This window comes from Saccostrea echinata, unplaced genomic scaffold (genome assembly GCF_033153115.1).
Source record: "Saccostrea echinata isolate AGI-Se365-2 ecotype Australia unplaced genomic scaffold, CSIRO_AGI_Sech_v1 ptg000081l, whole genome shotgun sequence".
Classification (NCBI taxonomy): Eukaryota; Metazoa; Mollusca; class Bivalvia; order Ostreida; family Ostreidae; genus Saccostrea; species Saccostrea echinata.
The window spans coordinates 2,062,577-2,087,605 of NW_026889830.1; the positions used below are offsets into that span (position 1 = coordinate 2,062,577).

A 25,029-nucleotide genomic window follows, 5' to 3' on the forward strand; every position below is an offset into this window, starting at 1 on the left:
GGGCGTGATCAGTTGTGGGTAGGGGTGGGGGCCAAGGGGCCACACCATACAAATTGATTTATTAATTATGTATATTTTTGGACACAAAAGAGGGGCGGGGTGGGCCGGGCCTTCCTCCAAATCCGCCAGTTGGGAGCCACCACCACCCCCACCCCCAATTTTCCAGAACATTACTTTTTACTGCTTTATCCATTGAAAAGCTGGGGTTGTCCCCATCCCACTTTTGATTGCAGTATTGCCTTACCCCCTATGTTAATGTATCCAAATATTTTTTCAAAAATTTGTGTCTTGGCAATGAACTCTTAATTAAACTCTTGATTGAATCTAGTACTGTAAAATCACTTAATTTCATGGGGTCAACCTTTCGTGGATTGAGGAGAAAAGACTGGTTCAAGGGGATTTGATTTCATGGATAAGGGAAAAACATCATACTGAAGTAAGGAATTTTAACACTTCGTGGGGGATATGAATTCGTGGGTATCTTCATACCATGAAAACAACGAAAATTAAACCCCCATAAAAATTAGTGATTTCACAGTATGTTGTTGATGATGACTTATGGATGTGTCATGATCTTGACTCAAGGTTGTATCTCTAGGTCACTTGGCAATGAAATACTAAAATTCTGAAATAATCATTACTTAAATTAGTTGAATCTGATTGGGCGAGAAACATTTGTTAAAAAACACTATTACCTGCTGAATAAAGAAGCCACACCCTCCAGTGTAGCAACAGTCAACATTGCTTGATGACGGGTGATATTCCAAAAAATAGTGACTGCGCAGGGTTTATGCATGCAAGGTTCACTGTTATATGTATTTGTATAAAACATTCAGTATAATATAATAAATATTACATGTAGTTAAGTGTAACATTTAAAATTTTCACCCCTCGAAAACCATTGTCAACCTCAGCTGCGCCTTGGTTGACAATGGTTTTCTTGGGTTGAAAATTTTCAATGTTACACTCAACTACATGCAATATTTATATAATGGTGTATGGTAAGACCTTTCATTGTTCAGTATTAATTGATAATCAGAGTCATTAAATTCTTCACTAAAATTATATCCTAGATTCTAGAAATTCTTAACATAAAGTCCAAAATAATTTTTCATTTTAAAGTGAAGAGATCTCGAATCAGATCACTGTTCTGTAATGCTCCAGCATGATTTGCTGAGAAATGCTATTGCCTTTGGACTGCAGTGTTGTTAAAACATTGCTCAGGAAAACAAATAGGATACAGAAATTAAACAATTCATTTGATTTTTAGGTTTTAAAATTTCTGCTGCATATAAATAAACATCTTAATTGTCATTTCATCAGAAAACATACACTGTACATTGCACATTAAAGCCATAAATAAAAAAAACAGTAATACAACACAACCATCCAAAATAAATAAAAATGTTTAAATACTAAACAAGACATCAATTCAAACATCAGTTTCTTCCAATTCTGATACAAATGCTGTATTCACATAAATTGGGTCATCAGCCTCACTTCCAATCAGATGTATAGTACTTCCTGTTTGGCTGACTCTCAGACTCTGGAGGTTCTGGGTCTCCAAGGAATTGAAATTCTCACCTGAAAAATTAGTCATATTAGGTTCAAATATTATTTCTTACCTAATAAATCATTCATAACTAGATATCATTGAGATGGTGGCCATCTCAAAGGGCCCCGCTTTCAGCAACGAACATGAAAATGTAAGGTAGCTGAAAAGGGTTTATTTTGAAGAGGAACATTTGTGTACTATTACGGGATGTGTTGTTTGAGTCTAAAGGGCTTCTATGTCATCCTTGTTATAATAAAAAAATGGCCAAAAAATCACAAGTGCTCAATACCCTCTATCAAAAAACGGTTCAAAAATCATGAATGTTGCATATCCTTTATGAAAATTGTTGCATATCCTCTATCAAACTATGGAAGGAAAATCACAAATGTTCCGTACCCTAAGTCAATTGGTAAAGTTTGAGGCTGACTGGACTTAAGAGAAAGAAATTATGCACTAAACAAAAATTTTAAACAGAGAGGCTATTTTTGACCTTGACCCTTGACCCAGAAACTTTGTTCAAGGTCACTGCACATCTACTGACCAGTGGCACTCTGTAAGTGAAGTATGAGCCACATTGGACCAAGGGCAGAGAAGATATGCTCCGGACAAGGATTTTTCATATAATTCTGCTATGACCTTGACCTTAGACCTAGAAACATGGTTCAAGGTCACTGCACATCCTTTACCAAAGACACTCTGTGGGTGAAGTATGAGCCAGATTGGGCCAAGAAGAAAGAAGATATGCTCTGGACAAGAGATCTCAGACGGACGGACGGACAGACTGATCACTATAGGGTGCCCACAGAGCAGAGCCCTAATTAGGAATTCATTAGTATGCAGTTAAAAAGCATAGTATTCCTAATATAAGAACAAACTGGACAAGTTTTTGTGTACAAGCAAAAGGTTCCATAGCTTTATTTTTTCCCTCAGGAAAAGTATAAAACTACTGTAAGTTTATAAGCACAACAATTTGGGACATTTCTTTGTAATTAATGTCAATTATCATTCAAGAAATCACAAAATCACACACATTAGTTCAGAGACATTTTTTTCCACTGCAGTAACACAATAATCTTTTATGTTATTATAACTACCTGTGGCTTGAGGAGTAGTTGGGATATTTTCTTCCTCAGGAAGAACATCTGTCTGATTCTTGGCAAAATTAATAAACACCTACATAGAGAAGAAAATGAATTTAGAGGAACACTGTACTCTTTCCCTCTCACTCTCTTTCTTGATTGATTGATTATGTATTCAAAATTCATATCCTTAATTTTTGGAAATTGATAAAAGCATGCATCATAAAAAATCTATCATATTGATTGATATTAAAATGGCTGAACAAAAAAATTATTTTGTTTGATATAAATGACTACAGCTCAAACACTCACTTGATCCAGTGTGGTTTGTGACACTGAATAATCCTCAATAGAGAACTCATGTCGTACAGACTCAATCTGACCAAATATGTAGGACAGTTTGATGGTGGGACCTAGTTGATATTGAAGCATGTTGTGATGTTTTTCCTTTAGAGTGCTCCCAGGGAACATGGTATTTATGTAGCGCTCAAGAGGCTCCAGGTCGGGATTAGGCCCAGAGACACGGATCAGAATTGTATAGCCATCCCCAAATCTGTAGCGATTAATAAGAATCATTTATAAATTAATTTCATCTTCAAATATGTAAATTATTTATAAATCTTGCTCACAAGTATGCCACTGTAATTGATCAATTAACAAATGACATAATCAGAGACAGACCTGTTTTTGAGGTGCTGAATACTGCCAATACATCTAAACTTTCCATTAACCATGATGGCTAGCCTGCCACACAGAGCTTCACACTCTTCCATACTGTAAAATTAATTACATCAAAACTCATTTCACAAATTATTTACACGACAAAAAACATTGTCTTCAGCTGAGATTAACCTTTGCAACCATCTTCAAGTTCAAAAGTAACGCACGTAAATCATATACAGAGGAAACAATCTACCCTATAAATAAGAGAACCAGTTTTTCTACATGTACTTCTCTGAACCCCTTCAAATCTATAAATGCCTGTGCGTGAAATAAAAACATATCAACAAACCTGTGGGAGGTCATTATGATTGAGCGGCCATCTTTGACAATGCTGTTGATACAGGTCCATAAAAAGCGTCTGGCTTTTGGATCCATACCAGTAGTTGGCTCATCCTGGAGAACAATGAAAGACCACTACTATAGGTTATACTACAATATTAATTTACTTAAATGTACAACTTCTTGTAAAACAATTCTTAATATACAAATTAGAATCAAAGAATAAGCATATAGGCAAGCAGGTAGGCACATGAATGTATTGGTTGAAGTTGAACAGGTGCTTGAATCAAGTACAGAATCTCATCATTCCCCTATCAAATACACATGTACATCACACTGATCATTCAGCATGCTGAGCATTTTCATGAAAGTGGTAAAATTAGAAAGTTTATACATATTTTTTTCATCTCATAAAAAAATTCAGTTCCTGTTCAGTGCAGAAATGCCCAGATTGGGAGGGTAGATTTAGAAAATATTTCACCTCATCCATGCATTGAAGAGAACCTCAAAAGAAATACTGTTATGACACCTCTAGCAGTCTCTTTAATCCTCAGAACTTTTTTCTGTTCAGGGGAACCGCTTTATTCTATAAAGTTTGTAATTAATTTAAAGTTACATGAAGTATTTGTTTTATTAGAATTTCTGAGATTATCAGATAGAACTCACCAGGAAAATGACTTTAGGATTTCCCAACAGAGCTATAGCTGTGGACAGTTTCCTCTTGTTCCCCCCAGAGTACCCCCCTGACAGTTTGTTGGCATAAGGAATCAGTCCCAACTTCTTGATTCCCCAGTCAGCCACCTAGTATTGAAAGCAATTGGAATCTTCAACAATTTAGTGTAAAAAATAATCTATAGATTTCTTCTATAAAACTTCTTCACGTTTTACTTTCAATGCACATTTTATGAATTATTAATTTGTGTATGGCAATATGTGGCTAAGAATTCATATATTTTCACCTTGTTGACATCTTTTTCAGGAATTCCCCGCAGTCGAGCATAAAATATTAGCACTTCTTTAGATGTAAGTAAAGGGTCATAGGCATCAAACTGTGGACAATAGCCTACAGACTTCCGTACAGTATCAATTTCATCTATAACACTGAAACATAGGAGTAGATAATTACTATCATAATATGTAGTAAGCTGTCTGTGAATATAAACACAAGTATCCCTGAAATCTGAAATAGCATGGTACCAGTAGACATGAAGAAGTTTGAATAAAAAGATAAATTTACAAACTAAATGATACTGAAAAACGTACAAGTAGTATATTATTCAGAATTGATTTATGGAAAACCATTTTTAGTTGAAAAAATACAAATACTGTCATAAAATTTGATGTGTATTTCTTGCTTGTCTTTCTTTAAAGATTTCTTTTGGAACTTTCTTATTAAATGTATCTTCTTCTATTTCAAGATGAAAGTAAAATTAAAGAATTATGCTCCAACCTATGACCAGCAATGTATGCTGCTCCACTAGATATTGGAATGTCTCCTGTCAACATTTTAAATGTTGTAGTTTTCCCAGCTCCGTTTACTCCCAACAATCCAAAACACTGCCCCCTGGAGACCCCCACACACAGTCGATCTACAGCTGTGTGCTTAGATTTTCCCTCAGCCATTCTATAAATCTGTAAGCATAAAAATTACCTATTTACCCAAATGGCTTTATGAGATACCAACCTGTATCTTTATCTTGAAAGAAGTTTCAAAATGAGAAATAACATTAACCATTTATGACTTGACATTGATATTTTGTGTTTATATATACATGCAGTGATAGATACGTATTGTTCAAATTGTGTTATACACAGAAAAACATTTGCAAATGTAAAAATAATAGGGTTAAGTGATTATGGGGGTCATGGGTGGATTCCTCTTCTTACTCAGGTTTAATATTAAAATGAAAAAAAGGGTAATGTAATTGAATATTATAAGCATATATATGCATTCATTTCCACAAGAGAAGCACTTCATTGCCACTACATGGATGAAAATGTACTACATTATATAGAACATATATGCATTCATTTCCACAAAAGAAGCACTTCATTGCCACTACATGGATGAAAATGTACTACATTATATAGAACATGACCAGTTGATTCCAGAGCTTGTATTATATAATGTAATTAAAGGGTTTTCATCACGTATCTAAATTTCTTAAAAATGAAACACTATTATATTCTTGAAACATATAATTATCGTTTAATTATGAAATAATGTTGAAAACGGCCGTAATTAGACGATAAAACGCCCGTAATATAGGGTCCTCGAAGTAAAAATCTCCACTAATTAGATAGGGGTCACGTGGTACTGAAACGTCATAGGTGTCAATGGTCAATAGAACTCGTAAAGCTTATCGTAAGAAAAAATATATTGAATAGATTTTTACGCTAAATGAGTAGAATGCACAGTATGGCTGGTTGAAATTTTGACATCGACTATATTCCTTTGGTTATGGACGGTCAATCTTTTAGGTATGAACGTCTAGCAGAGAGAAATAACCAGAAAATATGCCGACAGTTGGAGAGAGGTCACCGAAGACGAAGCCGTTGACAACTCGGGACTTCAACTAAATAGAACGAATTACTAAATTTTAACTTCGTAAACATATATAAATATGGGAATTTTTAATTCTCCTTCATTATTATTTTGATTAATTATAATTAAATAAATCCTGTATATCTTCTACCTGTGTAATAAAAATGAGTCTTCTTCAAAGGCGCCGTACGCCATAACGAAGTTCACAACATTCCTACTCGATTCTGTGCGACTTATATAAAATGCGTGTTTGTCATTTATTATTTTTTTTATAAGTATCTTTCCTTAAAATATTTTATAGGACAGAAAAAAAAAATCGTGATCGATCGGGCATAAACGATTGTTCTGAATGGAGATAAACGCCATCGCATTTGTAGAGAAAGACCCCCCTTTCACCTCTCGACCAAGTCCAGGAAATGTGGAGAAAAAATTCTTCCTAAAACCTTTCTTGTGCACATTTGTGCACTATAAAGCCATAAATTATACCTTACAAGCTGTCAATTATTCAATTATCACTTAATTATTTTCTAACAGGTTTAATAGACACAGCAAATGAGCCCTTTTGTATACACAATAATTACTTCGCTTGACCAGGATTGACACCTATGACGTCAGAGCAATGGCGCGTAACATCGGCGATCAAAATATGCATATTGAGAAATTCAAACTTTGAATCGCTGAAACATCAAAAATATTAATTTTCTAGCAAAGATTTTTAAATATATGATTTAAATAACATATAAACTTTGTCATATCAAAAAATTTTGAGACGTGATAAAAACCCTTTAAGTTGTACCTTGGTCATGTTTTCCACCCTCACTCTATTATATAATGTAATTAAGTTGTACCTTGGTCATGATTTCCACCCTGACTGTATTATATAATGTGACTAAGTTGTACCTTGGTCATGTTTTCCACCCTAACTGTATTATATAATGTGATTAAGTTGTACCTGGGTCATGTTTTCCACCCTGACTGTATTATATAATGTGATTAAGTTGTACCTTGGTCATGTTTTCCACCCTGACTATATCATCCACTGCTCCTCCATCTAACACTCTCTTCCTCTCCTTCTCCACATCCAGATCTTCCTCCTCGTAAGGATAATCCTTCATTGTTATTTGTCTGTCAGGGCGAATAATAAACAGTGAAACAGAGAACTGGTATACTTAAATATTAAAGTGGAAATTTACCATTTCATTTCAAAATTTTACATTGCTTGACTTATGTTGATACAATGTAATTCAATGACCTTCTGGCTGAAATACCATAATACAGTACATTAATGAAATATTCCAACTAGAAAATGTTACCTTGGTTTAATACAGAAGTTGTATTCAATGAGAAGATTGATGAAAAAGAATAATGTCCCCTGCAGAAACAAAGCCAGGATGTTCTTTCCCACCATATCAAACTGCAGGGGGGATATACGACTCTTCATATCTGCCCAAATCAATTAAAACAATATTTTACAGTGACAAAATAGATATTACAAGCAGTGTACATCACTACTGTACTATGAATTTGCAATAAACTTTTGTGCATGAAAACAATAACATTTTTTACAAGGCTGACTTAAAACTGGAAACTAATTCCTGGGTCTTAAAAATGCAAATGTTCAGCTCAAGCTATTCTAAAATTAACTTGGAAATTAACAGTAAATTAAGCTGGCTCTTCTCTCCTTCCTAAGTTGGAGGAAGGAAGCAGAGAAATCAAGCAAGTGTTTCTCATAAGGTATTTTTATGTACAAAACAATGAACTTAAGATCACCTGCTTTTGAGGTGAACTTACTGAATTTTTTGAATGCATCAGAATAGAGTTGGTTCCTGGACATCTCCATCAGTCCTAGACCCAGACAGTACTGAGGAAATATCAACATCACATTCTTCAACATCTCATTGATGTACTGAAGTTGCTGAAAATGTATCACAGAGATATGAAATGCATGTCAGTTATCTTTTAATTCTCTTGAAACATTAACAAAATACGGCCAATATAAAACATGTCAAATCAACTCTTACGAAAAATCACATCAAATCTCTAAAAAAAATTTCAGTTTCATTGCAAGTAATTAATTTTAATTCTTTAGGAAAACATTCACTTTCTTGTAAATTGTTGGTTTAAGCTTTGTTTAAGCTAATTTTAAGCTTTTGTCTCAGTCAATGGAAAGGAACTACATGTTGCATGTTTATGAATGTTTGGGTGACATACATTTCAATTTTAAAAATGTATAAATTATGCACATATACTAAAATTATGAAAAACTATAGTGAAGATTATGCATTATTCATTATGAACAAACCTCATCTTCTTCTGCCAGAAGTTCTAAAATAAATGTCGACAAGGTGGAGGTGGTCCCAATAAAGATATTTATAGATTTCAAGGTCACCATGGCTGTGCTGGCCACATTAAACACACGGGAGAAGGGATACATCATGGGAATCAATGCATAGCTGAAATAAAGAGCCTCCATTATTTCAGTCTCTTCCTTTGTAAATCAGAGAATGGACAATATCTTAAGAAATCTATCACAGTTGAGCCTTTTTAATCCATATGTATGCCTATAATTCAGATACTTCACCTTCTGGATGAAATTTGTAGGAAAGAGAATTTTTATTTTCATCCACCAATTATAAAAGCCACCTTTCAATGATTCAAATGCTTCATTGATCCAGACAATTTACTTGGGAACACAGGTGTCTGGATTAACCAGGCTCCACTGTATATACATGTAAATCACTTCTGAGTTTTAAATTTAGGATTTATTCTTTCACGGATAATTATAAAATGGTAAATATTTAATCTCGTACCCAAACATGAGAAGAAGAAGAATCAGACATGGAAGGTTGGTGGGGCTGACATATGCCTCCACCTGGAATCCCAGGAAGATACACACACACAGCACACAGGAGATAGAGTAATTCAGCTGCAACAAAAATCCAAGATATCAGAATAAGAAGAATGGCAGGAATGTCAATTGCTCTTAAAAATTTGGAGGAATTCACTGGGATTTATATAAGTAAAGCATACCATGTCCCAGAGAAAGTTGGTGGACCAATATATGGCAGGATTGACCCCGCTGACAAACTGAAGATGTTTAGAACTGGAGATCCTCTCCTCTATCAGAATCATAACAAAGCTGGCCGGAATAAAAGACATGGCAAAGATAACACAGGTCGCCACCAGCACATCAGCCTTACTGTTAAATCTGAAACAAAACATTTTAATATACAGTACAGACTATAAAAAGACTTGTATCCATCTGGTCAATGTGTTTCCTAAATATTTTCTTTGTTTCTTTGCAACTACAGCCCATTCTTATTTTTATTCATATATTTAGTAAGATCATTTTATATATAAGTCTTAAATATTTTAACTTATATTTGTGTCTATTAATAAATATGTCAGGACTCTATCCAGTAAATCAAAGACATTTTAACATCTTTAATGATATGACATTGATAACCCTACTGCTTTCAGTACACAGACAGACAGACAGACAGACACTTACTTGGACTCCTGCTGTGACTGCTGCTGGGACAGCTGTAGGGGGTGGTTGATGACCGTGATACCGTACTGGGAGGGGTCCTTATTACGGGGAAGTTTACTCCTCAATATCACATTATTCATCACATTCATGTAGGACACTACAGCAATGTAACCCTTGTTGTTGTACCAAACCTGGCAACCAAGTCAAATATTGTATGACAATTATAACCAAGGACAAGTTATATATACCTCTATCCAAACGAGGGATGTGATATAACTGAGGAAATCTCTAGTATTTGAAGTCTACAAACATTCCTTTATTTTAAAATGCAAGTAGAGTTTTCTTTTCTATTCATGAAAGTAAGATTTTTGTAGAGAAAATGACCATTGTTGAATCTACTTCAACAAACTGTAAATTAAAAAATTTTTCAACAATAAAATTGACTTATCAATTACCTTAGCAATATCTTCTGTTGCCATGGTGTTTAATAACAGAGCAACATTGCTCCAGATTTTGTTGTTGTCTATGCCATATGACTTGTCAGATGTTTTAACCGAGGAGAATTTCTGTAACAACTCATGTACATTCCGATTGTTCAGTTTGGCCAGTTTTGTTTTTTCTCCAAAGGAAAATCCTCCGAATCTGAAAAAGTCAAAAATTTACTACAACAAACCAAAATGAAGAGTAAACATGTTATCAAAATGTGTAATGCCATTTTTACTGAAAGAAAACCTTGCCATACAATTACAATATCTCTTTTTGTGTATATACATGTACATGTCCTGTACATACAGTGAACCAAAGGGTACATTTGTGTGGTACTGGGTGAAAAAAATCAACCTCAAAATGAAAAGTCAGTGCAAAGTAACTAGAACCAGAGAAAGAGTGGTCCATAGCCCTCTTGTTTTCATCTGCACAAGCACAACACATAAGGAAGAAACAGATTTTATTACTGTTCAAAATAATACCTTCTACCAATAAACTGATCATTTGTCTTCAACAGCCAATCAGAAATGTTTCTGTCTGTGAGGTCATACAGGTAATCTGTTGAGGCCAGCATCTGTAAGGGAGGTTCAGGACCTACTGCTCCTAGGCAGGAAGATTTTTTGTAAATTAAACAAAAATCAAGTTGTTTCCTGAAGAGTTTGCACTAGTTTTCTTTAATACAGTTAATTTATAGCAACTGTTATGTCATTCAGATTTATAGGTACAGTTCTAAAATTGTCAAAAATGTTGAATATTGCTATAAATGTATATCAGTATTATAGTCAGTTGGAATTTACTGATTTATCTGAAAATTTTACTGTGATTTGTACTATCAAAATTTTCTTACTTTTCAGCTGGATAACAATTTACCTTTTGGACAATACTGTACACCAGTGCTACAAGAACAATCCTGTGTCTGGTTACTGCTTGTGTCTGTTATGTATAATGCTGCATACTGAGGCTGACAAGGGTACCCCCTATAAATTAAAAAAACACATACAAGTATTTATTTTTTATCATTATCTTATACATGAACTTCGACATGTCTTATATATTAGATAATAAACGTACTGTATTGTATAGACCTCTGGATCCAGACAACGGTTCCCTATGCCGTAATCAGATTTCAATGTTCTGACAAGGTTTTTTCCCAAACGAGAATTTTCATCCAAACTAAAAGGATTAAAACAAGTATCTGTGTAAAACAGTTACATACATGTATTTATTAACATTTTTCATCTTTAGTATCAAGACTTAATTTGATTTGGAAACATTTAAGCATTGATCTCATACCTGTAGAACAAATATAAATGTGGGTCATTTCTCTTTGGTGTGAAATGCCAGGGGTGCAGTGTCATTGGTTGAGGTTCTGAGAAGGGAGATTCTATTTTGGCAAACACCATGGATATCAAGATAAATAGCACTGGCATCACAATCTGCAACAAATCAATTTCCAGTGAAGTGTGCACACCTATTAAAGAGCTTGGCATTTTTTTTCCTGAAAATACTTTACCTCCTTATGGTGTTTCAACTTAATGATGTGAATTATGCCATTTTATAATTTTGTCATTCAAACATACATTACATACATATTTTGCCATTCTTTTCATATGTATAACCCTTTTTTATGTTTTCAAATTGTTAGTATTTTTAAGATTAGGAATACATGTACCAGGTGTAAGCATTCTTCCACTCTGACAAACTTTTGATTCCCAACTGAAGTAAAATTCTTGAAAGTTGGTTGCCCAAAAAGAAATGTTTACAGATTATTTAACTGTTATGTCTGAATTGGAGACATTATCCTACCTCACAAAGAAAGCCTTTTTTGCTCCTTTTAAAATGATGAAATCTCTTGATAAGTAAAGCATAAAACTGCATAAACAACAGTTTCTTCCCTCGCACTCTTTCTTGTAACTCATGATTGAATCCATCTAAAAAATAAGCAATTGACTGATTTTCAACCATAAATGTTAAAGGAAAAAAAAAACAACAAACAATTTGCCAGTATTAGTTTGGTGTGAAACATAGATCTTAATCATTTCTTACAGGATTCAATTAACTTATATGAACTTAAAGTGCTGAAAATTAATGAATACTATGCCTTTGAAATAAAAATTGATAAAATGATAGAAAAAGATTTCTCGGTCATTTAAATGAAGAGTCCACAGCCTACCAGCACTGCCCTCCTCCAGATTGATTTTGACGTTTTTATCCTCCACAGACTGTGATCTGAGATATGAGGCTTTCCTGTTATGTCTGAAACTCAAATTTGTTACCGGCCGTGGCACTCTCCCCCCTGAAAAATGTAACAATTACATATCACAGTAAGACTTTCAAAAATTATTGGTGATTGATCATCCATATTTGTAGGGTAGTCATATTTTGTACTCTATCAAATACATGTAGTCCCAATTTTTCAGATTTCTTCTAGCCTTTTCAAAAATTTCCTACATCCCTTGGGTGTTGCTTACATTAAACTTTCTGCACTTTGCACATTTAATGTATGACTATAGTTTATATTTTGCTTACTATCTGTGTTTTCCTCCAGTTTATTTCTTTTCACTTCATCTGTCTGTTTTTCTCCATCCTCTTCAGCAACTTTTAAGAAAACCTGGAAAAGGTCTCAATTATTGACTGAATAGGAACAAAATGCTTACTTAAAATAAAGAACTATTGTATTCTTTTTCAATATTCATAAATAAATGAAGCGTAATGATTCCTTGCTAATATACCTCCTCCAAACTAGTGTCAGACACACCAAAACTGGAGATTCCTAACTTTTTTCTGGATCTTTCTAACTCCATAAATAGATCCTCAAAATCTCCATTGTGCGCACTAGCCTCTGGTAACAGGAAGGTGACTTCTGTGGAATTGTCCTCCACAAACTTAGCCCTCTTCACAAACTTCCTCACAAATGCCAAAAGACGCTTCCTGGTAAACTGAAGGAATTCATCTAAAAATACAAAAATATTGCTTTTAGCATGAAAATCAACAACCCTATAATACGCAGCAGGAAAATTTTAATAGAAGAATTCTAACAGCTAGACAGACCTGTTATAACAGTGGCCCCTGTAGTTCCTGATCCACATACTGAATGACAAGACCCTTCCTCTTTCTTTAATTTCTCTACACAAGATATGCTATGGTGAATGGCCTCTGTTTCATCAACCTACAAAGAAATCAACATCATTATCCTCAATTTTGTCATCATCATTTAGATGGATGAAAATTATTTCTAAGCATTTTATACATTACTTTTGATAATGTTTTTTGATTCCAATTGAGCAAATTGTCACAAAAATGATGTCTAACCCCTTTCTGGTTAGCTTTTCTCCTTGGAGCTGGAATTGGACTTTTCCTCAAAGGGAGAGGACTCATTTGATCATGTGCACATTTATCTCCCTTGACTTCAGTGTGGTCTTCACTAAGGTTCCTGACAATTGTTAGATAGTAACCATTGCCATACTGAGATTTCAAAAAGAGGCTGGAACCACAACAGCAGAGTTTTCCTTGGGAGATGATAGCTATCCTATCTCCAAGTACATCTGCTTCATCCATATGGTGTGTGGATAAAATGATTGTTCTACCTGATGACAGTAAAATGAATTATGTCAATTTGGTGTGGCTTACAGAACATACATGAAAATACTTTGTATATTCACTAAAATAACTGACAATTCTACTTAATAAAGTACACTTTTTTCCAAGATTTGAACAATTTATAAAACACCAAATGAAATGAAATTCAAGCGAAAACATCAATGATGTTGACATATAGCTTAATCACACTACAGATACAATGGATCTTTGCCTTACATGACAAAGAAGCCGAACATTTATCCCAGCAGTTGCATTAAAACCCTTTCTTAGTTTATGTACCTTCTTTGTACTTAAGCAGCAACTCCCAGATAGATCTCCTTGAGTAAGGATCTACTCCTGCTGTAGGTTCATCCAGTATAACTGTCTTCACATGTCCTACAAATGCTATAGCCACAGACAGCTTCCTCTTCATTCCACCTAAAAATAGTTGTGATCAAGATATCCAGTAAAGCATATTTATCTTTACAAAGTACATGTACCAGTACTAGACATTTAGCCATAATTTTATACTTCAATGATTTTTTTTCCCTTTTCATTGCTGCACTTCTAACATTTTTTTTTTTACTTCCTAACAATTCCTAACAGATTATATGCAGGAGATATGATTTAACAAAAATATACTCATATTTCTTTCAAATCCCATCTGTTAAACTGAATTTCCCAAGACCAACTGCAGATCTAGACTCCTGCCTACCTGACAACATGTGAGGAAATGCATGCTTCCTGTGGCCCAGTCCTACGTCTTTAATCATGGGATTTATCTCATTAGCTGTCTCCTGTAGACTTAACCCTTTTAACTGTGAATAAAACCAGAGATGTTCCCTCACTGTCATGCTGAAAAATCAAAGAGAAAAAATAATTCAGTATGAAAATTCCTTAGAAAGGACACCTTCAATACATGTACAGTATCAAATGGAAGGCCTTACAATTGAAACAGCAGGTCGTGCTGAGGACAGACTCCCAGGCTCTGACGAATCTCATCCATGTCCTTCCTTATGTCTTTTCCATAAATGTATGCAGTGCCATCTGTAGGTGGAAACATCCCTGTCAGAATAGACCTAACCAAATAGACAAGAAAGAAATTAACAAAAAAAAATTCAGGAAAGTATTGTTATCAACTGTTAGTTTTCCAGTGATAAGGTTATGGAAAGCTTTCCATTATATTTTGTTAACTTAGTAAACATTCTTTCTTTCAACCAAAATGTTTACCCTTTTAAATTATGACTGGTCATTCCACATACCCTTTATCTTAAGTTTGTGATGTGACCTTACATCAGGTTTTGTCATACTTCTAGATCATGGATAACAAAATACTAAAATCTATATTTAATTCAAGCCAGCATTATAGGTTGTCTCGACAGTTTATTTTTTAATTGCAGAGACCAATGACCTAGAAGCTATGGCTTTGGATAGGACTCTAGACAAACACTTACATCATCAGCAATGATACATAAAAGTCTCCTAATCAATTTTAACCACTGGTCACTACTTGATAGTTTGGACAGAATTTGTGAACTAAGACACATAACCATGTCCAGACCAATATATTTCTTCCATTTAATAGATGATTAATTTGTTTATATACATACATGGTGGTAGTTTTGCCAGCTCCATTGTGACCCAGAAAGGAAGTTATCTGCCCCTCATAAAAGTTGAGACTCAGTCCATTGACAGCCACCTTATTACCCTCTGTGTATACCTTCTTTAGACCCCTGATAGCCACCCCAAGGGTTTTATCTTGTGGCTCATCCTCTACTGGTTTACCTGTTTAAAAAAAAGACACAGAGTTAACTATAGAAAACATTTAATTTTGAATATACACACATGTAGATAAATACTTATTTATACTTGTACCTAGAGTTATTTTTTTCATCTTGGTTTCCCAATTTTTTTTTTTTTACTACTTAACCACTGTCACTACAAGTACACATCATAGATGTTGATACAAGTTAAAAAGATATACCTTGTGCAAGAAGAGACTGGCCTGACATAAATATATATAAATATATATATGAGTTAGTAAAAATTTTTCACCTTCTGAATCAAAGTAAGGTGAAAGGCCCTCTTCTAAATTGCCTTCTTTGGTTTTGCCTCCACACCAGTAAGACTTCAGAACAAAGAAGTACCATGGCCTTGGGATTCCATATTGCCCTGGAAACACTGCCTCTATGTACCAAGTAAGCAGGGCGTATATCACTGTGTCTACGTACATCATGATGATAATGTGCATCATGGAGAAGTCATCTCCAGTCATAGGACTATCCCAGATATTGTGCCACTGTACCCCTACTGCCTGCTGCTCAAACTGTGATATCTTAAAGCAACCAAAGCCAAAGGCAATGCTGGAGGATAAACACTGTCAGAAAAAGAGACCAGAAATAATTCATAAAGATTGCAGAATTCAGCTTTAAATAATACATGTAATATTGGTGTGATTGTGTCCTAATGAAAACCACAAAAAAAGATCCTCCAGATAAAGTTAGCGAAAATGTATTGCCTTTAAACAAACTTACTATAGCCATTTTTTCTGGGAGATGTAGAACCTCCTGCCACCGTTTAGCTAACACATAAGGAATGTATAAAGTAAAGTATAGGAAGCCTGCGCTACATGCTGCCAGGTTAGCCTGATGGAACAGCACACTAAAGAAGAAGCACTGCATGATGGTGGCAAGGGCAAAGGTACTGAAGAAGAATAACAGAACAGTGGGGTCTGTGTGCTGGATGACTTTGCCAAACTGAAAGCAGAAATTATATAACTCCATATTACAATGGTTTATTTTACTTTTAGTTTTTTTTCACCGAAATTGAAATATATCTACTGTGTTTCTCCTTTCAATTAAATAAAACAATTCAAAAACTGTGAAAATAAAAAATAATGGAACTTACTTTCAATAGAATAACAAGAAGTCCCATGGTGAACATCATGACAACAAAAGCATTGATAAACCAGGCCAGCCAATGTACTCCATTACCCAATCCCATCATCCTCATCACTTCCTTTAACCTTTTCTCCTTTTCATATACAATATTCTTACACAACATGGCCACTGGTAGAATCCAGGCCAAAACAAGGAGCAATGGAAGAACTATCTCAATGGCATATGTAAATCTACAATTACAAGTATACACAACATGGATTATGCTCTGATATTATATCTAAATAGGAGTCATTTTTAAAATTTTACACGAAACAACTTTTTAGTAACCTAGATAGTAAGGACATTGAAAATTAAATTCTAATATATCTAGCATTAATCATGAATTAAGTTCATAATTCATATTTCTACTTCATCTGCTTTAGCCAACAGAAATGTACAATTGACTTACGAGTCCCTTATGTAGCAAGGGTATGGGAACTGTTCCACCATTATACCCACGTCTTTGTCGGAGCCTGTCTGTACCTTTATGATGGCATGTTCCACCATATCCTGGAGGTAGGCAAATCCATAAGTCAGGAACTTGGTCTCCTTACCCGGTGTTCTCCTGGGACCTGGTTTGTACACTCTACAACCAGAGAGAGGATAGATATACTGGAGCCACAGGGGGAGAGACAAAAAGTCACATAATTTGGAAAACCTACCCTCTCTTCAACTTCATTGAGGGAGTAACAAGTAATAAAATTGCAAGAATCCTATAACTTACCATATCTGTGAAGTGGTCAGTGAAATGGAAAAAAAAAATTAAAATGCAATAAACTGAGTGTTTTCTTTCAAGAATTTAAAATTGCGAAAAAAAATAAATTCACAGAAATTGCTTGATCCACAGCATCTTCTGGTTATCTGCCTACATTGACTTATGACTTTTGACTTAATACATCTGTAAATATTTGAGATTTGTTGTAGTTTACTAGGATTCTTACTGGTCTAGGACTCTTTCTGTGGTGTCCACTCTGTCAGCATCCATTCTTATTTTGTACGAGACATGGGTAGGTAGTGAGTACTTGTGAGTTTCATTGTTGACATCAAACACCAGGGCTACAATACAAATAAAGCATTAAACATATACCAGGGCTACAATACAAATCAAACATCAACAGTGCTGTACAGCTCACTATGTAATGAACAGATATCTTAGGCTTCTTATTTGTAACTTGATCCTTTGAAATCTAAATAATAGAAATCTGAAAATAATGATATCCTTTGAATACCCACCACCCCACAATGTGTTGTTTTCCACCATTTTTGTGCTTTCTATGAGCATCTCTTCTTCCGTAGCAAATCCAACAAACTTGTCAAAAACCATGCACTGGAACAAATAACCATTAACATTGTTATCTTCCTAATTTTTAAAACTTGCTATAAAACTGCAATAAAACTTGGATAAAATGAAATGTTCATTTTGACAATTTCTAAAATGACATAGCTTATATCTGTTTAATAATAGACTGTGAATCAATATAAATGGTCAACAAAACAAACTTTCAGTTTATTGGAATGAAAAAGTCCATTCTGTTTGACTTTACCTCTCCATAATCTGCTAGGACCCTTGCCAGTGATTTTGTGAACTTGATGATGTCCCTCCAGTTATAATTGCCTAGATCTGGGTTCCCGTTCAGTAGAGTCTTGGTGAATCGACAGATCCCTACACTCTTTGTCTTCCCAAAGGCTGACATAGTAATGTTCTCCACAAGGTCACACAGACAAGACCCAGAAAATCTCTACAAGTCAAACTCATAAATTATCTATCCTACACTGCCCTGCCATAAAGGTAACATTTACTATTTCATTTCATTTCTATCTTCTTGCAATTTTTTACACCAGTAAGGTTAAGAAAATTCAGTCCATGCTCAGGTATTTAGAGTGCCTTAAGATCCAAAATTTCTGACTAAAGAATCCATGATGACAACATTCAGGATTTTATCATTCTTAACTTACTCTGAGAATATCATATGTTGAACTCCCTGCAAAGTGTTTCTGTACAGACTCTATATAACCTTCCCAGTCTTTTGCCAACTGTACAGCTCTTGCAAAGTCTGAGAATGTCTGATTAGCCTAAAGGAAAGAAAACAAAATGTGTTCGTGAAAGACTGATGCCCCTGTATGGCAACTTATAGGGAAGGTTAAACTTTCTCAAATGCAAATCAAATATGTTGGTACCCAAAGTAAGGTCTTGTCTCAAGGAATATACCTGTGAAATATGAAAGCACTAGCAGCAACCTTTGAAAAGATATGGAAAAGGTTAAAGTTTTTCAAAAGTATTTTAAGTCAAACATCAAGGTAAAATGGTCAAAATTAATGGTGTCCAAGGAAAGGCCTTCTGACATGAAATACACATGTGAAATATGAAAGCCCTAGCACCAACCGTTCAAAAGTTATGGCCAAGATTAAAGTTTTTCAAAGGTAGGTCAAACTCCAAGGTCAAAGTTAAAGGTTAAAATTGTTGGTATCCAAAGGAAGGTCTTGTCAGAAGGAATACACAGTAGTACCAACTGTTCAAAAATTATGGTCAAGGTTAAAGTTTTCCAAAAATAGGTCAAATTTCAAGGTCATAGGGTCCAAGTTGTTGGTATCCAAAGAAAGGTTTTGTCACAAGGCTTACATATGTGAACTATAAAAAATCCCTAGCACCAACTGTTCAAAAGTTACGGCCAAAGTTAAAGTTTTTCAAAAGTAGGTCTAACTCCTAGGTCAAGGTCAAGGGTCAAAGTTGTTGGTATCCAAAGGAAGGTCTTGTCACAGCTAACACATGTGAACTATGAAAGCCCTAGCACAAACTGTTTAAAAGTTATGGCCAAAGTTAAAGTTGGATAAAATTTTGCAAAACTAGGTCAATCTCCAAGGTCAAGGTCAAAAAGTCATATATGATAGACTAAAAGGAAAGTCTTGTCAAAAGGAATACACATGTGAAATATGAAAGCCAAAGCCCCAACCAATCAAAAGTTATGGGCAAGGTTAAAATTTTTGTGGACAAACAGACAAACAGAGGGACAGACAGACATATGGATGGACAGGGCAAAAGCTATATGCCACCGAATCTTTGATTACTGGAGCATAAAAAGTTACACAAAGATAGATCATAAGAACAGTCTATTCTTCTGTTAATTACTGATACCTGACAAAAAAATGTATTCAAAGAGGATTCAGTTTGTAATTTTCATTGTACAGGTGTACCTTTTCTATGATTTTCCTGACTGATGGTGTATCAGGGGCATATGTGATCCTTCCCAGAACCACTGGTCTGAGGTTTTTCCAAAGAATCTTAGTCTGGACATCCTCGTTCAGGAAGTTAACAAGGTCTCGACACAGTGGACCTTCACAAAAATAGGAATCTCGACATAATAATCTCCGAGTTTTCAATGATTCAGAACTGATTATAAATAATATACAGTTTTATATTTTTTGTTCATTTTGAATAATCAATTTAAATCTATATGATAATCTTTCATTTTCTAAAATTATGAATGCCTGTTCTGTAACTTCAATGTCTAATTTTCAGGACTAATATGCTAATTCACATCAGGTACATGTGTATGATGCAATCAATGCCTGGACGTAATCTGCTACTGGGATTTTTTTTTTATCAAGAAGTCTGTATTTCAATTACAATCTGACGAAGATACATAAGCTTTAAAATCATAATTTTGTGTAAATTAGTTGAATCTGATTTGTCAAGGAATATTTGTTAAAAAACACTACTACCATCTGAATGATAAACCCAACCAGGCCCTCATGGGTAGTAATATTGAACATTGCTTGATGATGGATGATACTCCAAAAAATGTTCACTGCACAGAATTTATGCACACATAGTTCACTGTTATATGTATTTGTATAAAACATTCAGTATAGTATAATAAATATTGCATGCAGTTAAGGGTAACATTGAAAATGTTCACTCCTCGAAAACCATTGTCAACCTTGACTGCACCTCTGTTAAGAATGGTTTTATTGGGGTGAACATTTTTAATGTTACCCTCAACTACATGCAATAATTATATAATAATCAAATTATGCTACTGTCTAAAAGATTTACATTCGATATTAAAGATTTTGATATCACAACATTCTTTGATATCAGACAAAGTGATTTTACTTACGATCCTTTCCATAATCATTGCCCGCTGTGTTCCCTTCTGAATCGCCTCTCGACAGTCGCCCATGAGATCGAAATCTCTCAAACAGGTCCTCAGAACGTTTGCTTTGTACACGTAAAAAAGAGTTAGCACCACAAACAAAGTCACCCAAATTTTGGACAATCAGTGTTGAATTTATTTTCTTTTTATTCATGTCTCTGAAAAATTTCTCCATCTTCTTTATATCTAACTCCTTCAAGGAAGTTAACTACAAAAGAAACAAATCTTCATAAATTCCTTTGTGCTGCTCAATTATTGGATCTGATTATTCAATTAATCAAACAAGAGGCCCAAGGGCCACAATGCTCACCGAAGTCAAAATTCTCTTCCTGATAAATTAATATGAACATTCGTATTAGATGAATGAAATTTCTTGGCATTATTTCATTAGAGTATTATTTTATTTTACAGCATATTGAGGCTTGATGTCAAATTTACAAATTCTATTCTTATTCTCCAATGGTAGCCTCAACCTAGTCTATGAGCCCATGCTTTAAACAAATTTCTACACTGAATGACTCAAGGAAGCTAATTACAAGTATTTAGAATGTATACTCACATCACTTATAAGCTTTTTAAACCTTTTGTAGATATCTTGAACATTTGGAATTTTCTTTGTGTTCAGAAATATAAATTTAAACATCTGAAAAGAAAATCAAGATATATAGAAATACACATGATTGAGTACATATTTAATATGCATATGATTTAATTAAGTGAAACAACAGAATTACAATTTTCAGATGAATACTCTTGCAATTTATTGCAAAAATTCTCTAATTCTCTCAGTCAGATACCTGTATAAAAAATCTCTGAATGCTAAACTGAGCGCGGAAAGCCTGGTACATGTGCTCAAGGTCAGCTTTGTCAAGGTTACAGATCTCCCTCTGACTGCGTTCCTTGGCTTCATCACTATGAAAATCAATCGTGTGTAGCACACTTCCTGTGTCACAGATTCGCTGCCATATCTCCAAGGCTGCTGGCTGTCTATGTTGTGAGTCAGGGCATGTGTCAAAATCCTTAAATATCTTATTCAGACTTGGTTTGTTAAGCTAAAATAGAAGACAGTACAACATAGATTTGTGATGGAATGCTGTCCCCAACCTGGATCATCTCACAAAAACTTAGGATATGAAAGCACTAGCCATAATTGCCTCAAGACTGAGTTAACTTTAGAGGCTTGCTGTCCAATTTTCATTATAATAATGCTCTTTTCATGAAATCTGTACATATCTCTTAGATAAGACTACCTAATGAAATCTTCATTAAGAGGATATTATTTCCTATAAGTACCTGATTAAAGTCAAGGGTGGCATTCATGACATTTATTAAAACATCTAGAGACAGGTTGATTTTCTTTTCCTTTACAACGTCACTGATGTTTTGGGGATTCCCCAATACTGTTCCAATTCTTATTGCTCCTGTAAATAATTCCAGGTTAAATTATACATGAAATAGCTACTCTTATCTAGTTTAACTGCCAGCAGAAAATACAACAGGCCTTATGACCTTAACGGTTGCCTAAGTATAATACAACCTTGTAAAGCATCAATGGAAAAGTAAATAATTATATAATAACACAAAATAAATTGAATCTCAAAAAGAAGGAAAAAAAGGATGAAATACTGTATACAGGGAAATTTTCGCCCCCATTTTATTTTTGCCCCTTTCGCCATACTCACAGGTGGGTGAATTTAAAACAAGGCGAATGCAAAAAACATGGTAAAATTTCTTAAACAGAATTGTTGCCTGTATATGCAAGTTCTATCTACACCCTATCACTATTCCCAAAATGACAAGATAATAGTGCTTAAGTATGAAAAATATATTGAATTTTACAGAATCCACAGAGGACAATCCCCACACCATAATAGCCATTCTTGGACTAAGAATAACATTTAATATACAAATATAAGGTATTTTAATCTCTTTTTTCTTCATCTATTATTTGCAAGTTTAGTTGACTTTTAAAAACTAAGAATAACTCTTGTCCTTACTCCATAACCCCTGTCTCAGGGGCAAAAAATTTCATTATTTTGAAAGGAACACCCTTTCTTATCATAACCATGCACTTAGTTTCTCTTTGAGCAAAGAAGATTTTCTAAGAATTAATGCATTTTCACTATATGACCAATGTAGCCCTGCCCTAACACCAGGACTTCTGACCTAGGAGACATGAATTTCACAATTTTGGAAGAGGCACCCTTGCTCATCATATCTATACATTAGTTTGTCTGCAGGAGGAGAGATTTTTGAAGATTTTTTGCATTATATCATCAATAGAGCCCCAACCTAACACCAGAACCCCTGACCCTAGGTCTATGAATTCAATTAACTATTTTGGTAGAGGGATAAATTCTTATTACATCTTGCCAACAGTTTGACTACATGATGTCCTGTAGTCAGAGGAAATCTTTAAAGATTGCATTATTTTTTATGGTTTAGCCCCATCCCTCTGGCCCCAAGGGGGGGGGGGGGAATTTTTGTTCCCCTTTACTCTTAGTTTTTATATGCCAGAATTGGTTCAGTGGTTCCAAATTCAAGTTCAATTGGTTCAGCGGTTCCAAAGAAAAGCTGAAAATGTTTAAATTTTTGCACACGATGCACCTCTCATTAGAGACAACACATGACAACAAACAAAACAGATAGCAGGTCACCAGAGTAATAGCAGAGTAATATCATTGGCACAGCTAAGTGAGAATCAACCTATTAGAATTTAATATTGTTTCAGCTCAGATTTCCTCAGTTTTATATACCTGTGGTACTCCCACTGCTGATTTTGGTCATCAGTTGTGTGATGATTTCCCAATCCTCCAGTAAATCACTAATCAACTCTCGGTCAATGTTGCTGTTCAGAATTTCCTCAATGTCAAAGACCAAATTGGTCAGTCTGTTTATAAAGAATTGTTGTTAAAGCCCAGTAGAAGAAAACTTGAAACATTGTGATATGTTAGCATTTAAGCTTGTTTTAGAATAGCCTTTATTGTTCATAGGTTTTTCTTATCTTTTGAAGATGTAGCCAACTACGTTATCACCAATAACTTAAGCATAATTTCAGACATAATTTGATACTATTATTCAATTTACACAATAAAACAAACTTTATTATGATTGATCTACATTATAGACTAAAACATGAGATTTTTGCATTCATTCCTTAACAAGAAAGCTTCTTACAGTGAATCAGTCTCTAAACCAAATCATGCAAATTGGATACACAAAAATAAAAAGATACATACATGTGGATTCGTGAATTATTTTCACACTGGAATTTTGTGAATCAAAACCATAAATAAGTTAATTTACTATGATTGTCGACTTACATGGACTTTCCAAAGTTGCCCACATTTCCTGGTTGTTCATCTTGAGTAAATGATTCATGGCAAGTGTTATTAAAGGTACAAAAGAAAGACTGTAGAAATGGGAGTACTCCAGCACTAGGCATTGCCTTTCCATCAAAATGGCCTACAAGAAAATGATCTAATTACCTAATAAACAGTTAAAGTACCAGTATATCATTTAGGGAGTCCGCAAGATTCCAGTTCCCCAAGAGAAAGCTTATTTCCCAAGGTGAAGCTGATTTATTATACTGATACAAAAATTACACCAGATAACTCGTGAAGTTTTGCAATTTTATTTTATACGCAGTGCAATTATAAGTTGTGCAATGGGAATATCAGTTACCCAGAATGTAAATAAAATAAATTAATAAATTGAATAGAAATTAGGCATTGCCTTTATTCAAATAAATACATGGTCTATAGAATACATGAATTAGCAAGCATATTCTTATATTAACCCTGCCTCCTTATATGTGACTTTAACTGAGCAGCGTTATGAGTATTCAATATTTCATTTGGAACACATCAGAACTTTTCATACGATTAAAAGAAATTGTGAAGAGTTCCGAATAGGTGTGTATCAGTTCCTCAAACTGACGCCTTTTTGTAGGGAATCAGTCTTTTTATGGAAATTTTTAGGGAATCAGCAAATTATATCAATTTACTCTTATTTAGTGAAAAATCAGTAGAGGTAAAATAATTTTTATTAAAATGTGTATACATGTAGCACATACTCAAAATTTATATTCCACATTATAAATATTCTACAATAAATGAAGACAGATGTAGCAAATATACTGAAATAGCAATTTACTGATATAGCAAAGAATTTTTGGATCCTGGCGAAATTCTTAGCAAT

General features: G+C 34.3%; 1 protein-coding gene across 1 annotated transcript; it reads right to left on the reverse strand.

Annotated features, from left to right (window-relative positions):
* Nucleotides 1–1,314: 1,314 nt before the first annotated feature.
* LOC133176738 (phospholipid-transporting ATPase ABCA1-like) lies at nucleotides 1,315–24,298 on the reverse strand. Its single transcript, XM_061311811.1, has 45 exons — nucleotides 24,153–24,298; nucleotides 23,586–23,719; nucleotides 22,123–22,250; nucleotides 21,627–21,881; nucleotides 21,389–21,472; nucleotides 20,794–21,037; nucleotides 19,868–20,007; nucleotides 18,632–18,748; nucleotides 18,220–18,414; nucleotides 17,909–18,002; nucleotides 17,617–17,731; nucleotides 17,085–17,261; nucleotides 16,644–16,866; nucleotides 16,271–16,492; nucleotides 15,792–16,113; nucleotides 15,347–15,521; nucleotides 14,684–14,815; nucleotides 14,452–14,591; nucleotides 14,037–14,174; nucleotides 13,470–13,744; nucleotides 13,209–13,326; nucleotides 12,890–13,110; nucleotides 12,687–12,768; nucleotides 12,331–12,453; nucleotides 11,964–12,088; nucleotides 11,451–11,593; nucleotides 11,229–11,330; nucleotides 11,028–11,134; nucleotides 10,640–10,760; nucleotides 10,127–10,313; nucleotides 9,693–9,862; nucleotides 9,212–9,389; nucleotides 8,992–9,107; nucleotides 8,484–8,634; nucleotides 7,973–8,096; nucleotides 7,495–7,624; nucleotides 7,186–7,306; nucleotides 5,087–5,268; nucleotides 4,596–4,737; nucleotides 4,303–4,437; nucleotides 3,647–3,750; nucleotides 3,316–3,408; nucleotides 2,947–3,187; nucleotides 2,650–2,728; nucleotides 1,315–1,584 (listed from the first exon to the last, which is right to left on the reverse strand). The coding sequence occupies exons 1-45, from the start codon at nucleotides 24,272–24,274 to the stop codon at nucleotides 1,433–1,435; spliced, it is 6,879 nt and encodes a 2,292-aa protein (XP_061167795.1). The 5' UTR covers nucleotides 24,275–24,298; the 3' UTR covers nucleotides 1,315–1,432.
* Between the last annotated feature and the right edge of the window lie 731 nt (nucleotides 24,299–25,029).